Below are 15,020 nucleotides of genomic sequence, written 5' to 3'. Positions count from 1 at the left end.
TTGATTTAGATTGCTGCTTCCACAAAAGAAAACCAGAGGAGGAGATGGAGGGAGAGGAAAAAGCAAATTTGTGTGCTCCAACTTCTATTTGTTTTTGCTACACACCTGACTTTAATATTAATGTGTGATAGTAAATGTGCAGGCTGAATTCCTGTAGTATACTGCTGCTGTACTATGTAGATATGTGTACAGAACAACCGTATGCAAACAGTGGCATAGAAGTGATTTGTAGGGAACATGAACTCAAAGAGCAAGGAAACTGAAGAGGCTTCAAGTGATTGAAAGCAGTGGTTTTAGAAATAGATTGTAACCAACGATTGCTTTTATTGTTTTTTCATTGAAGGTGATTTTGCAACTCCTCGGGCTATTCTGACAGGACATGACTATGAGATCACCTGTGCTACCATTTGTGCTGAACTTGGCCTGGTAATAAGTGGTTCAAAAGGTAGGGTAGCTGTTGTCATTTCTTTCTGTTCATGAAGCTATAACCCTAATGCAAAAAGGAATATAGTCTCAGGTGGCAGAATTTATTAACTTTATGATGGTTTTATTTCTAACCTTGTTTTAGTTGCTATGGAATTTGAAACCTCTTTTTAAACATATTAAAACTGAGGATTATTCAGACATTTACAAGACGAGGCAACCAGTTTCCACATCAGTTTCAACGTCAGTTTTCCTATAAGCCTGATGCCTATTTCTTTTTGTTTATTTATCCAATGAGTAATTGCATATAGCATACAGCTGGATACAGCTCTTGATTGCCAGGACGGTGAAAAATGTTTGTTATAGATAACTTTTCAGAAAGGGAGCAAAAATTAGTTTCAAGGGAAAGAGAAGGTTTCCTTCTGTCTTGTGTGTTTGATGAAGGGTATATATAAACTACCAACTAAAACTTGTAGTAATTCTGTTCAGGCTCTTCGAGCTTAGCTACAAAGCCTGTAATATGTCCCATTTGTGTTCTCAAAGACCTGCTTTTGGCAGGCAAATTATAAAGAATAGTGTTGATTCCATGGGTATTGTTTATATTTTTGTATTTGTCGGTCCATACTTATTTTTAAATTGGAAATTTCTTAGACTTGCGATCTTTCTGCTTCAGTGTTTCCGAAGTACCTACTTTGAGACACTTTCAAAGTTGGGTGTACTCATCATATGCACCCATGTGTGTGTTTTATGCGTGTAAATGCTTGTGGCTTACATGCAAATCAGGTATTTGTCCAATATTAAAAAAAATATTTAGAGGATCATGTATGGGTTAAAATCTTAATATGAGAACATACACTTTTAGAGTACCTACGTATGTAAATTCATTACACTTGCCTCTGTGTATCTTCATATTTTGAAAATCTCATTTTAGTATAAAGTACATTTATTTTTGTGCTCTCAAAAGTAACTACTACCAGTTTTAAAAGAAAATCCACAAAAGAAAATCTGTTAGGTCTCCAACTGGTTTTGATAGTGCTCTAAAATACCTTAATACAAAGCTCTTGAGTAATGACCTGTTCATTTTACTCTCTGGCACCCTTAAAGTCATTAGGCGTTCCACTTAAACATGGTAAAAATCATTATAATGTAGTAGACATCTTCACTTATTATTTGGTATATGATGTTTTTAAATAAGCATGTAAATCAATAAGTAGAGATTTTATTTTGTCTTGTTAGAAGGACCATGTCTCATACATTCTATGAATGGAGATCTACTGAGGACATTAGAAGGCCCTGAAACATTAGAAGGTCCTGAAAACTGCCTGAGACCAAAACTTATTCAAGCTTCAAGAGAAGGCCACTGTGTCATATATTATGAAAACGGCCTCTTCTGTGTATTCAGCGTGAATGGGAGACTTCAAGCTACTATGGAAACAGATGACAAGATAAAGGTGAGTGTACTCAGATGTGTGCTAAGGACTAACAGTTCCAGTATCAGCAAAAGCTATCAATGCTGGAGTTGTGTTGAGACTCTTCCTATAGCCAGGCCATATATATGGTACTAGACAGTAAAAGCAACATTCCAAAAAAATTGTAGTTAAGCGGACCATGTACTCCTAATAGTACCGGTTTTAATTTTAGAATAACTCTGTTCATATAGCATGGAATATCCTGTAGGCATTTCCTTGAACAGAACAATAGAAATATTGCTAACTGCTGACCAGGAGAAGCCGGGCTACTTCTTTACTTTTGAGTCTGAAGGCAGGAGGTCATTGGACATGCTGGTTTGGATATTGACTTTCTCTTTTTTGGCATATCTGTCTATATTCTTTCATCTTACCGTGAGATAACATGTCTTGTGCTGAGCTTCAGGAAGTTTATAGGTGTATGTCTATATTTCAACCCTTTAGCCCTTTGGCATTTGCTGAGCAGGCAGCTAGGTTCCACATCTTTAGCTGCAAGTGACATGGAGCAAGTCCAAAACTATGCAGGAGGCATTTTAAGCTTACGGTTTTATGGAAATTATTTGATAATAGAAAATGCAGGTCTTCTGACAGTTTCTATGAAATACTACCTATGAAGCAGAGCGGAACCTGACAGCTATACTGCAGTGAAGCAGAAATGTCAGAAGAATACTTTCCTTGAGTTAAAAATATTCCCACTTTTTCCTTGAATGAGAAAGAAAGGAAAGGTAAGGGGAAAAAAGTGAACTAACAGTACCAAATATAGTAGAATGTTAAGGAATGCAGCAGAGACATGAAGCAAGATCACATTGCTGGGTCAGCATTCAGGCTGAATTATCTGAAGTTATGGTCTCTGTGCCAGTAGTTGTGGTCTGAGGGGCACAGAATCACAGAATGATTGAGATTGGAAGGGACCTTTGTCGATCATCTGGTCCAGCCACCCTGGCAGTTGCCCAGGACCATGTCCAGGTGGCTTTTGAATATCTCTAGGGATGGAGATCCTGCAGCCTCTCTGGGCAACCTTAGCCAGTGCTTGGTCACTCTCACAGTAAAGAGGTGTTTCCTATGTAAAACTATTTAACTATTTAACAGCAGCAAGAGACTTCTGTTGTGAGCATATAGCAGTACTACACCTCCAAGCTGACTTTCAAAATCTCATGGACGAGCCCAGCAACTCAGCTGCTGGGATTTCCAATGTTCTCTTGAATTGAAAACTCTCAAAAGTTTCTCCTTTATTTGGATTAGATGTTTCAGGAAGAAAATGCCTCTTTGCCCCGATGTTCATGTTACAGAATTATTGAAACTGTAAGCATTTTTAAATTAGCACCTGGTCTTCTCTTGACTCTATACATATTAATTTGAAGGATGGAAGAATGTGTCGATACATTTGAAAGAATTTTGATTTTCAGTATTTCCATTTTAGAACTTACATTGAACAGTGAATGCTCCATTACCACTGAAGACTCCAGTGTAGTTCAGGGTATTCCACTTAAAACTTTGTAAAACTCTGTCATGTACAATACTCTCTTAATCCAGCATCCCCATTTTAAAATGGAAAAATGGTTGGTAGTGGAATATGCAGAAATAACTCTCTGTGTAGGTGTTTCTTCCATAGTGAGAGTGCTCTCTGCAGGGGTGAGAGGGCATTCAATTTTTGGATGCTGTGGCAGCCACAAGTGCAGATTTGAGGCTGGGGAAATGAAGTAGTAATGTGTATATTTCTGTCCCAAGCCATTTTTCCAAATTAATGTAGATTCTTGCTTCAATTTTTAATCTTTCTTCAATTCTCTGAAATTGTACCTTTGGCTGTCCTTGTACAAATGCTTTTGAGATTTTCAGCCTACCCTTCATCCCAGTTCTTTCCATAAAGTAAGTACGTATCACAGTGTTTTCTCTTTTTAGAATAATAATGTTGATAATCTGTCACTTTCAGTTGTGATTATGTTGTCAGCTAGGCCAGCAAATCTGTAAAATACCTAGAAATCCCTTGCTGGCTAAAACAATTTCTGTAGTGTTTCAGTCAGTACCCACAGCTTTAGGAATGTTGCTAGAGGCAATGGAAGTTCCACTCACTGCTGGCCAGAATTACATATGTACAGGGGTTTGGGTTTTGTTTTTGTTTTGTTTTGTTTTCTTTCTCTCCCAGTGGTCCCAGCTGGGCTTTATGCTTAAACAACCTACGGTGTCTTTCCCAGTGCTTCTGCACTATATCATGTTAGAAGGCAAGTGGCAACTGCATGATTAAAGTAGGGCCATTTAAAATGAATGGTACCTTCCCATGGGCTGTGCTGACCAACACTTTTCATTGGCTTTTGCTCGAGGAGGATAGAAAAGGGAAGGAAGAGGTCGTAAGTGTTAAATCTGTAACGTAACATTCCAGTTTCTATTTTCCGATGTCATTAATGAGCCAGTATTTCAGAACGTTATTGACAAAACTAGCAGTTTTCAATAGTGGTGTTCAGAACAACATTCTGGTTTTCTTTCTTGTACTCTTGTGCTAGAAAACTGCTGGAAAAATTTCAGATGCTCTGGGGAAATTCAAAGTCTAATCAATGCCTTCCACCTGTTTTTGTTTTAAATACTGTATTGCTCAGTGGAGCTTAGGCATATCGCAGTACATCTACCATGTAATGTTTAGATATCTTAATGAATAACTTAACTCTAAATAGTGTGCTTGTTCAGAGAAGTAAAGTTATTTTACCCTAAACAAAGACTGTATGCTGTTTCACCCAGAGGAACCAATTTATTTTCCTTTCCTGAGTCTGTTTTGAAATGTGGAAGTGCCCACAAGACTTCTGCTGCTGTAAGCCAGGGCTGTCACAGTGTCAGCTCTGCCTTTTTACAAAGCACTGCCTTTCAAAAACCTGAGATGTTAAAAAGGATTCGTGCAAAGTTTTGAGACTTTACAAGGAAATGCAAGTCAGAAATGCAGCTTTTAGAACATTGCTGAAATTGTGCGCTTTGGGGATTATTTAAGAGTCTGAAGCTCACATTGTGGGAAAGATTAGTTGCAGAGTTGTTTCAGTTTCGTACCTAGCAGAATCGTAGATAAACTACGCTGGGGAAAAGCAGAACAGTAAAATTGATTCATGTTGCCTTCTACACCAATTGGAGTACTTGGGAGTAAAAGCATCCTTTCATTTGTTAAATCTTGAAGGGCATGTCATGAAACTGAAATGTTGACAGGGTGACCTTTTTCTTCCATTCATTCCTTCATTCATATATATATATGTGTGTCTGTGTGTATGTGTGCAAGTGGCTGAGAAATGTATTAATTAACAATAAAAATAAATAAATCAACATCTTGTCTTCATGACAAGCCAGTGACTTAGTAAAATTGCATAGGTATTAGTAAGGGTTCAAAGCCTACACTTTATTTAATCAAAAGATCACAAAACCCACTGCATTTTGCAGGTAGTGGAAGAGTTAAAGATTAATGGCTTTAATTTGCCTTTTAATATAGCATTTCTTCAGTAAAAGCTTCAAGTATAAAATTCAAGTGAACCATGACCATAAGGTTAATGGATTTTCATCAGCTGAATTTTATAAGTGTAGCAAATAATTATTTGTCACGGTCTTCATTGCAATTTGAAAATACCCTTAGGAGATTGCCATTGCTATAGAGAAGAAAACCACCTCTTATTGATTTTTGCTTCTAATGAATAATCTTTTTAATAATTGTGTGTGGTATGTTAGTTCTCATGATCATCTACTCAGTGCGTGCAAGTTCTAGATAATGTTCACAGTCTTATCTCTGTTTTCTACCCCTTTCCTACTGAGTTACTGTGTTCTTCTAAGAGGGCCTCTAAATGAGTTTTCAGGCTTCTTGGGGCTGTGCCTTGGGACATGCTTAGCATTTTTTTGTAGGCTGGTAGAAACAATCACAGAAGCAATTTATGGTTGGAACATTTGTTTTTTGAGTGGGAGAAGCTTCAGCTCAGAATGTTCAACTCCAGCCTTGGTTAGTATTCAATGTTCCATACTTAAATATGGTTGGAAAAAACCTCTGTATATTCTGCTTTGTTGTATCTAAATTTACATGTATGTGTTGTCATCTTAATTCAAAACACAGCTGGAATAGGTTTATCATCTGTTTTTTTTCAGTGTTTTAATATTTTGTTTACAGTATATGTTTGTGTTTCAGTTACATTCGTTTTAAAGTTATTGTGTGAAATAAAATTTTAGCAATGTCATTTATTCTGATTAGTTGGGAGTTGTTGCAGTAAACACTCAAAATATATAATATAGAAACTATCTTAATGTAAGTGTTACACATCATATAATTCTTAAAGCATATATTTGGCATCATAGTAATAGAGTACAGCGGTACAACAAATACAGCTGTGCAATATGTCTGACTTCAATTATTGGTGTTCACGAACCAGTATCTTACGTACACTGTATATTTTGGTTTCTAGGCTTGTCAGCAGTCTGTATAAACACTTTAATGTTGCATGAATGTAACATTTTTGTGTTTTAATTTCCCTCTTTTTTGTGGTGCATGCACTATAAATTCTGTATATTAAAAAAACAACTTCTTTTTCCTGAAGAATTCAATATCACAGTATATTACAAGTGTTGCATGTTGAAAAACTGTAGAATGAGAGATTTGCAAGTGCCAAAATACTTGCAGACTTCAGCAGAGAGAGGTATGTTTGCAACATCCTGTCTTCAGGTCTTACTACTGTTTCCTGAATTTAAATCTTTGAGCTGGAGTTTTGCTTGTAGACCATGATCTTGAGGCAATTTCCTTGCCTTGCAGTGACAATGTTTTAGTTAAAGTGGATCAATCTATTTGCAGAACGTGTATGTTTGGAATTTAAAAGCCATTGTTCTGAATATCCTCCGTTCTTACATTGTTCCACTGAAAAGTTTTGTGGCTTCTTGCCTTAGGTCAGGAAGCTGAAATTTATCATTAATTAGTCCTGTGAAGGATGTGTATTTTGTTGAAGAGCTGCCCAAATTTAGCTGATTCACAGTCTCAGGTTAAATGCATTCAGTAGATGATGCATAGCATCTACGTTCTGTACTCAACATCTGTAGTCCAGGGATGCAGAGTTTTCCCCTGCAACCAATCATCCCCTACAGTGAGGTGCACAAAAATTGCCATAGCAAGAAATGAGATGAGGTGATCCTGGACGAGGAGGGGGAAGGAGTGATGGGGAAGCAGAGGAGCATGGAGAGAACCAAGGAGAGAATGAGAGAGATGCTTGCAAGAGCAACAGGAACCTCAGAGAAGTAGAGATGGGAATGCAGAAACTTGTCAGACTGGGAGAAGATAAGAGGCAGAAAGGAGTGAAGGAAAAATATGAATTGGAAGTAGGAGCAAAGGAGTGAAGGATTAGGTAGGATCAAGAGTTTACACTAGATAATAGTGCTTCATAGTAGCAAAGTTCCTTATTTTCCTTCTGATAACAGCAAATCATCCAGCCAACAGCTAGCAAAGTTGTTTCTCACCATTCCATTTGCTCAAATGAAGAGGATGATAGGTTACTGCTGGGCCAAGTATTGCGTATGAAAATAAAAGTAGAGAGCGGAGAGGAGAAAAAACAGGAGTCAAGCTGGGGAGCAAAAGTCAGAAAGAACTGAGAAGAAGCATCTGTAAACAGGAGGAGATCAGAGGAAAAGCTTTGGGCTTACAGGAGTTAATAATGGTCCAAACTGTAGTTCTAAGGGTCTTGATCTTGTTGCTGATGTCATTCCACGTGACAGAAGTCATTCAACCTCTTGGTTCTGTTTTTTTTGAAAACCTTCCAAATCTTTCAGTTTTCCCAGATAGTTGGAGGATGAGGCTATAAAATCAGGGCCTGGTAGCCTCTACTGCTTAAGTTTCCTTTCTGCACGACAGCAGGACAGGGTCTTCCTTTCAGGAGAAGTTTTGTACTCTTCAGGGTTACTCAAGTAGTAGTAGTAATTGCGAAGACCAGTATTGAAAAGATGTGTAAGATCTTAGCTACCGGCTGGGGTTAAACCATGACAAATGCTAAGATCAGTACAAGTCAGTAATGGAGTCTTCCAGGGGTTGGTGTTGGGAACTAGTTTTATTCAGTGTTTTCTGAGGTGGGGAATGCTGAAGGTCTGTAGAGTGATGAAGGCAATGGATGAGATGAATGCAGAACTGCTATTCAGGAAACCCCCACAATATAAGACCTATGGCGTACTTATTGAAACTATAGGATCACTTCAAAACAGATAAAACTATTGTGCACTGTAATGAACTTCTGACAATTTTTTATTTTATTATTTTTTTTTCCCCCACAGAAGGCATCAGCAGGCTTATAAGCAGATTAAGAAAATTCATGGGCAGCATGTACATCAATAAACGTTAAAGGGAATGGACAGAGATATGCTTTCTGATATTCCTGACCCAGTGATTGTGGATGCTGGGGAGCACAAGGGGGAAGGGTCTGTAGAGTGGCCAGCCTCACAGAATCTCCTGCTGCCCCTGTTGGTGATACTACACTGGGCTAGATGGATCATGGTCTGTCTGACCCCATAGGGTATCACTTATTTTAATAACATTTCAAGTTCAGTTCTCTTAAACCACATATTGGCTTATTTAAATGGGCAAAATCCCACTTTAAGAAATATTTCTCATGCTTCCAGTCATCTTTAATATCTGATAGTATCATCTGGCATAGTCGTCAGGTAACTGAGGAAAGTCGCTATTCTTCCAGGTACTCAGTACGTATCATGATTTTTCCAACAGCACACAAGAAATATCAAAATAGATCAAAGACTCCCGTTTCAAGAAGTCTTTACTGTGAAAACTAACGATATCCCATCTTTCTTTATGATCTGGATCCCAAATAAAGATTTCAAATGGAGATTTGCCATCTGTCCCCACGATGCATGCAAAATCAGGGTATAAGGCATTGAATTTGTCACAGGCAGTTTCAGGATAGATGATGAAAGGAAACACAGTCTGTATTAAGAGGGGTGGATCATTATCTTATTAATCCAGAGCAGGAATCTAAAAATGCTGGTCTAAATGAATTATAGTAATTTGTATAACATTTCAGTTCTCTCCATCATTCAGCCTTTTGCCAGAGAGAAAAGGAGGATAGCTTCTGCTAGGCTAGTATTAAAGACCCTTCAGGGAATGTCAGGTACTATATTTTAATGCCAGTGCTGCTGGATTGTGTAAATCTAGCTAATTAGAAGAGTAAATTTCTTTAGCTGACCTCGTATTAGATCTGTGGAATATGGAATAAATCACAGGTGAAGGAAAACTTAACTAGTGACATCTTAAAGAGATTTGTGCATAATAACATTAATTCTGTTGCTGGGTAGAGTAACATAACAGTAATGGTGCTTGTATTGATATCAAGCCTCCCTAGACATTCAGCTGTCAATATGAAACTTTTTACGTAAGTAAAAGAGGAGGAGTAAGAGCAATGCGTTTATCTGACAAATATCCATGTGATTTCCCCTTAGGCAATTCAGCTGAGTCGAGATGGACAGTATCTGCTTACAGGTGGAGACAACGGAGTTGTCATGGTATGGCAGATGTGGGACCTCAAGCAGCTTTTTGCTTACCCAGGGTGTGATGCTGGAATCCGATCCATGGCCCTGTCGTATGACCAAAGGTTAGAGCAAAGTCTGGTCTTCACAAGAATTTGAAAGAATATATACTTAAAATTAAATTGCACTTTTGTTTTACTTCTGATTTTGATTTTCTGTGGATCACACATCCTGGTGAGGAGTATTCTGCACTTGCACAAGTTTGTTTCTAACATGTCATATTTAGGGCTGATAATCTTTTCCAGGATTTCAGCTCTTGGGGGAATGAAGACTGATTTCAAGAAATCTTACTTTGGAAGACCTTCGAGATAGGTTGAGTTATCGGCCTGTGCTAATGTACAGTATGGGTCACATGGAGGTGGAAGGTTACATATGTGCTTTTCATATTTCTTCTTTCACTTACGGTACAAATCACATTCCTAATTCCAGACCTTTGTGTTAAAAATAGAACAGTTAGAATAGTTGCACAGTAAGATTCCCTCTACACATCCGTATTTTGCTAAAGCAAATACTTATTTTCATTTCTAGAAGAGTTTTATCCACATAAAGCATGACCATCCTTGAAGATTCCTTCTACTGAAGGCAAGCAGTTAATAGTTTTACTGCATTTTTACATTACACTTTCCAATGTAGCTGTACTTAAAAGTCCTTCTGTGTTTTTATCACAAAAGTATTGTTTGTTTATAAGATGGAAGATTGCTGTGTCATTTGTACACTTCTAGCTTGGGGCGGGGCTAGAATTTTGTTTGCTTTGATGTATTGCTTAGTGGCTTTCAGAGGCAGAAGTATAATTGCTAATGGTCTCCACAAGACAGTAGCCAAAATACAGTAATGGCTTTAGTACAGAGCTCAGATGATAGCACGTTAAGCTCAAGGTCAGTGCTCTAAAAACAAATCTCACGGGCGAGACATTACTAATCATCGCAGAGTGCAGCAGCCCGCAGAAACCAACACCGATCCTTAACATGTACAGCAAAGAAGAGAGCATCATGCAAATCAAATAAACTGATATTGTGACCTGCAACTGTTATTATCTCAAGCCTTTTGCCCCACGTTGGGCGCCAAAAAGGACTGTCGTGGTTTAGCCCCAGCCGGCAACTAAGCACCACGCAGCCGCTCGCTCACTCCCCTTCCCGCAGTGGGACGGCAGAGAGAATTGGGAAAAAAAACTCGTGGGTTCAGATAAACACGGTTTAATAGGACAGAAAGAAAGAAGGAAACAATAATGATAATACCAACAAAGGAATGTACAAGAACAAGTGATGCCCAATACAGCGATTGCTCACCACCCTGTGATCGACAGCCCGTCCCCGAGCAGCGATTTCCGCCCCCCGGCCAACTCCAGTTTATGCACTGGGCATGACGTCGTATGGTAGGGAATATCTCTTTGGCCAGTCTGGGTCAGCTGTCCCGGCTGTGTCCCCTCCCAGCTCCCCGTGCACCCCCAGCCTGCTTGCTGGCAGGCCAGCACAAGAAGCTGGACTGTCCTTGACTGCTCAGCAACAACCCAAAACATCAGCACGTTATCAACAGTTTCTCATCCCAAATCCAAAACACAGTCTCACACTAGCTTCTGTGAAGAAAACCAGCTCTATCCTGGCTGAAACCAGGACAGTGGGGTTCCTGTGTACTTTTCAAGCACATTTGGCTCCTAAATTCCATAGGAATATCTGCATTGTGTGGTAAAGCATATTGCTGAGACTCTTAACCTTCCACTTACTGAAGTCCATAATGAATGTTTTAACATTTTTACTTGGACTACATTACTAAAACTTACATAAAATGAAGTTAAAATATCCAATCTAGCAAAATCTGTGGACTTCAGTCAAACGTTCAACAACTTCTTTTGGAAAAAAAAAAAGTTTTCCATTAAAAACCTCCTGCCATTAAAAATATTTTAAAAGCTGGAGTTGTTGAATTTTAGACCTCTGAAATATATAAAATTTTGCATTTAGAGAATCTTTAACTGTAATTAGTGGCATGTCAACATATCTTGGCATGTCAATAAACTGAAATTTAATATGGACATCTATAAATTTATCCATGTGCTCAAGTTAGGAACCTGTGTCTTCAAACCCAAAGTGAACAGGAACTCAGAAGAGATTTACTCAGAGTATTTTACTGAGTAATTACTGAGTAATTAATTACACAGACTAATTTATTTAGTATGCATGAATGTATGTGTTTGAGTGACACTGTGTAAAAAGACGTTTTAACCTAATACCAAAACAATCAAAATGGTGCTCTTGAAATTAAATAGTATGATACTATCAAAATGTAATATTTTAATGATCTCATATTTTGTCTTTGTTCTGAAGGAAGAATTACAGTTTTTTACTCTGAATATTTCTTTTTAACTCTGAGGCTTTTTTCCTAAAGTGCCAGAATTCTATATGTCCTCATACTTTTCATTTTCACAAAACTTTAATATGAGACAGTAGAGAAGATGGTATAGAAACTCTTGTAATTGTGTGTGATGTCAGGGTCATGGCTTTTCAAACAGACCTAAATTATCTCTAGTAGTAGGAATTTAGAAAGACTCCCTCAGTGGGAAAGCACAGTGATTGCTTTCAGGAACTTCCAAAACAATCAAAGCTGTCAGATTGCTTTCAAACCCAAACACTAACATTTCCAAATGAAGTCCTGTGCCCACATCAGATTCCTTCATGTAGATCCTGTGCTTAAATGGAGGTGAAACTGAAATGAAGACTTCTCCTAGCTTTCCTTCACTTTACTGCTTCACCAGGGCTTCATCCCACTCCAATACCCCTCAAAACCCACGCAAGCAAGCCAAAAAATAATCCCAGTGTATATGAAGTATCTGAAGTGGCCTTGCAGGACAGTGATGTTGGTGAACAATTCTGTTGTCTAACTCTCCATTTAGCTTCAGACTGTTGCATGGTATGTTTCGTGATCCATAAATCTGTCAGAGCTGGTGCAGGTGGCAGTTCTATTCAAATCCACCTTGCTGGAGTCCTTGGAAGCCCAACATGGGAGCCCCTGGAGCCTGACTTTCCTGGCACATGGAACACTTCCAGCTCCAGCTGTCATCGGTGGAAGTTGGTCATTGCCTCAGGTTCTCGTGCCTGTATAGATGTAACTCTTTGGTGTGTTGACTCGTATATCTGAACGCGAGGTGGTTCGCTAACGAATATGGTCTTGTGCTTTCCTTAGGTGTATAATGACTGGCATGGCATCTGGGAGCATAGTGGTTTTCTACAATGATTTCAATCGTTGGCACCACGAGTATCAAACCAGATACTGATCTTCGCAGAGAGCAGGATTAGCACGGATGTGGGCAGCTGTTGTCAGAAGGAAACTGAACACAACATGCCTCTCTTGGCGTCTTGCCACCTCATCGTTCCTTATTAATAGCTGTAGTACATCTGAATGTAACTTAAATTTGCTGGAAGAAGCAACCTATTTTTTAAAGTTAATTGCTATTTTTGTAGACCTTGCTTGACTTTTTTGGGGGAAGGGCAAAGAAGCAGAAAAATGGGTTCTGTAGTTAAAAATCTATATTTTTAGTCATAATGAGAAGTCTATTTTGATCCCTGTATGTAAAAGAAACCTAACGCAAAGATGGTTAAAACTCACATTCTAGCTATATTATGAAGAACCAGATTTTTCCATCTGAAGCTTTATCTATAACCTTGAGGAATATATGATTTTAACGTAATGGAAATTAATTACAATGTTTGGGAAATTTTAATCTGTGCTTTCTGTACCACATTTTGTCTCGTACTTTTCCAAATGATTGTACTACATCAGCACTGAAGTTTCTGGGAATCAATGGTAATATTTAAATTATGGTTAATGTAATTTTAAACTTTGCAAATCGTTTCCATCAATGTTGCTATTCAAGCATGTTTCTAGGCCTAGACAATTAGTTCTTTTTTAGTTGTATGTTTTGTGCAGTTAAGAGAGAGAAACCGGGAATGGAGTTTGTGTTGCATCAAGTGTGAATCCCTCTAGTTTCTACCTGGCATCTCCCTCAAAGCACACCAAAATGTGGATTGTTCCTCAAAATCAGAAAGGCTACTTGAAGACTTTAAACTCAAATTAGGAGCCCACAGAGGCAGGTAGTTTTTAATAGGTGCAGGTACCAGAGCACACCTCTGCTGGTCGGAAAGCACTGAAAAGGCAGGTGTTTGCTGGTGCGCAGCCTCTCTACAGCAGCAGAAGCACTAGACTTGCAGGCGACTTTCTTTTTTTCCTAGAACTAACCGCTGCAATACTGTAGGACATGCCATAATCCTTTTTGGCGTATAGCAACAGTATCTTTTATATTTTGCTATCGCCAAATCCAGTCAGATCCTGCCCAATCATATTAAATTACCTCTTTCTTCTAGGAAATGAAAAATAATTTATACTAAGGAACAATAAGTTATTCTGGTGTTGCACAAATCTACTTTTCTACAAGATTGCTGTGCAGAACTGTGAAAATATTTGTGAAAAGAACTGTTACTGTTTTGTAAGTCTGTATTGCAAAAAATCTTCTTTGTATGTTGTGATCTATATGAGTTGAAATTTACATTCCATATCTGTATTGATACATACATTTCTCTAGCTGCCTACTAGAGCAGTTCCTGTTTTTCTAAACATTTAACTACTATCTCTTTCAGTAAAGATTTGGAATGAGAAAATTCAGTTTGAGTGAAGAAATTAAATAAAATTACATTTGTAATTGAGAGCTTCAGTGGAGTACTGGGTTCTTGTGGTTCAATGTATATTCACAATAGAAGAAATAGGTGCTATGGCTAATGCATTTAAAGTACTCTTGGTGTTTATGCAATGGTGACTAAGTTTTCTGTGCTTTCTGCATTTTCATGTTGATGTGATCACGGTGGTATCGATAGAGTTACATTTTTATGGTTCAGAAGGATGATCTGATTAAGCGAAGGCTCTAGTTGTCATGTCTGTGGTAAGTGCCCAGTGTATTGAGCAGTAACGTTTGTTAGGCAGAACTTGTCCTTCAAACTTCCTTAAGTTCAACAACATTCATACTGTTGTATCAGAAGAATTTGAGGGGTAATTGGTATCCTCTTGAAGTGCAATTTGCATTTTTCTCAAGCCAGGAGGTGTGTTTCCTAGGCTAGATTGAGGGGAAAAAAACCCCAAACTAAGCAAGCTCTTTTTTGCCAAATGGAAATCCTGAAAGTCTTCTCTTTGTGATCTCCTGCTGAGTCAGGAAACACTTTATTATTAGTAGGAGTAATAGTCTGTGATCTTAGAGCCAAAATAGTTCGTGGGGAGTTGATTTGGTAGATTGCTGGTTTTAGAAAGGGACCTGTTGATCATGAGATGCTTTCCCAAACCAAAAGCGTGACTGTACTGCGCGTGCCATCCTGAGCTGAACCCAGCCAGCGCACGCCGATGGGCAGCTGTGCGACGGTACCAAGTACTTCTCTGGGCAGCAGCAGCAGCGGTGCGGCGCGGTGTTCTGCACGTTCAGAGTGCTGCAGCCCTTCTGTGCAAAAGGAAATCTTCACCTTCTGCTCCGTGAGCAAGCCTGTGAAGACAAGACATCTCCATTCTGGACTGCTTTGCTGGTGGCTTCGGTGAGTAGGACATACCCCTCCTTCCGCGGATAAGCAGACATCCCTCGGG

General features: G+C 38.7%; 1 protein-coding gene across 3 annotated transcripts in view; it reads left to right on the top strand.

Moving 5' to 3' along the window:
* Positions 1–12,675, top strand: part of LRBA (LPS responsive beige-like anchor protein) — a gene marked incomplete at its 3' end in the record, with an annotated part of 428,602 nt that extends 415,927 nt beyond the window's left edge. For all 3 annotated transcript variants that reach the window (XM_081999652.1, XM_081999651.1, XM_081999650.1), the window contains 4 exons: positions 344–445; positions 1,660–1,874; positions 9,324–9,475; positions 12,585–12,675. In XM_081999652.1, the coding sequence (XP_081855778.1) occupies positions 344–445; positions 1,660–1,874; positions 9,324–9,475; positions 12,585–12,675 (560 nt within the window). The remainder of the gene's footprint in view (positions 1–343; positions 446–1,659; positions 1,875–9,323; positions 9,476–12,584) is intronic.
* Between the last annotated feature and the right edge of the window lie 2,345 nt (positions 12,676–15,020).

Source organism: Phaethon aethereus (genome assembly GCF_964289735.1).
Source record: "Phaethon aethereus genome assembly, chromosome: 4".
Lineage (NCBI taxonomy): Eukaryota > Metazoa > Chordata > Aves > Phaethontiformes > Phaethontidae > Phaethon > Phaethon aethereus.
This window is presented reverse-complemented; position numbering and strand designations above follow the sequence as displayed.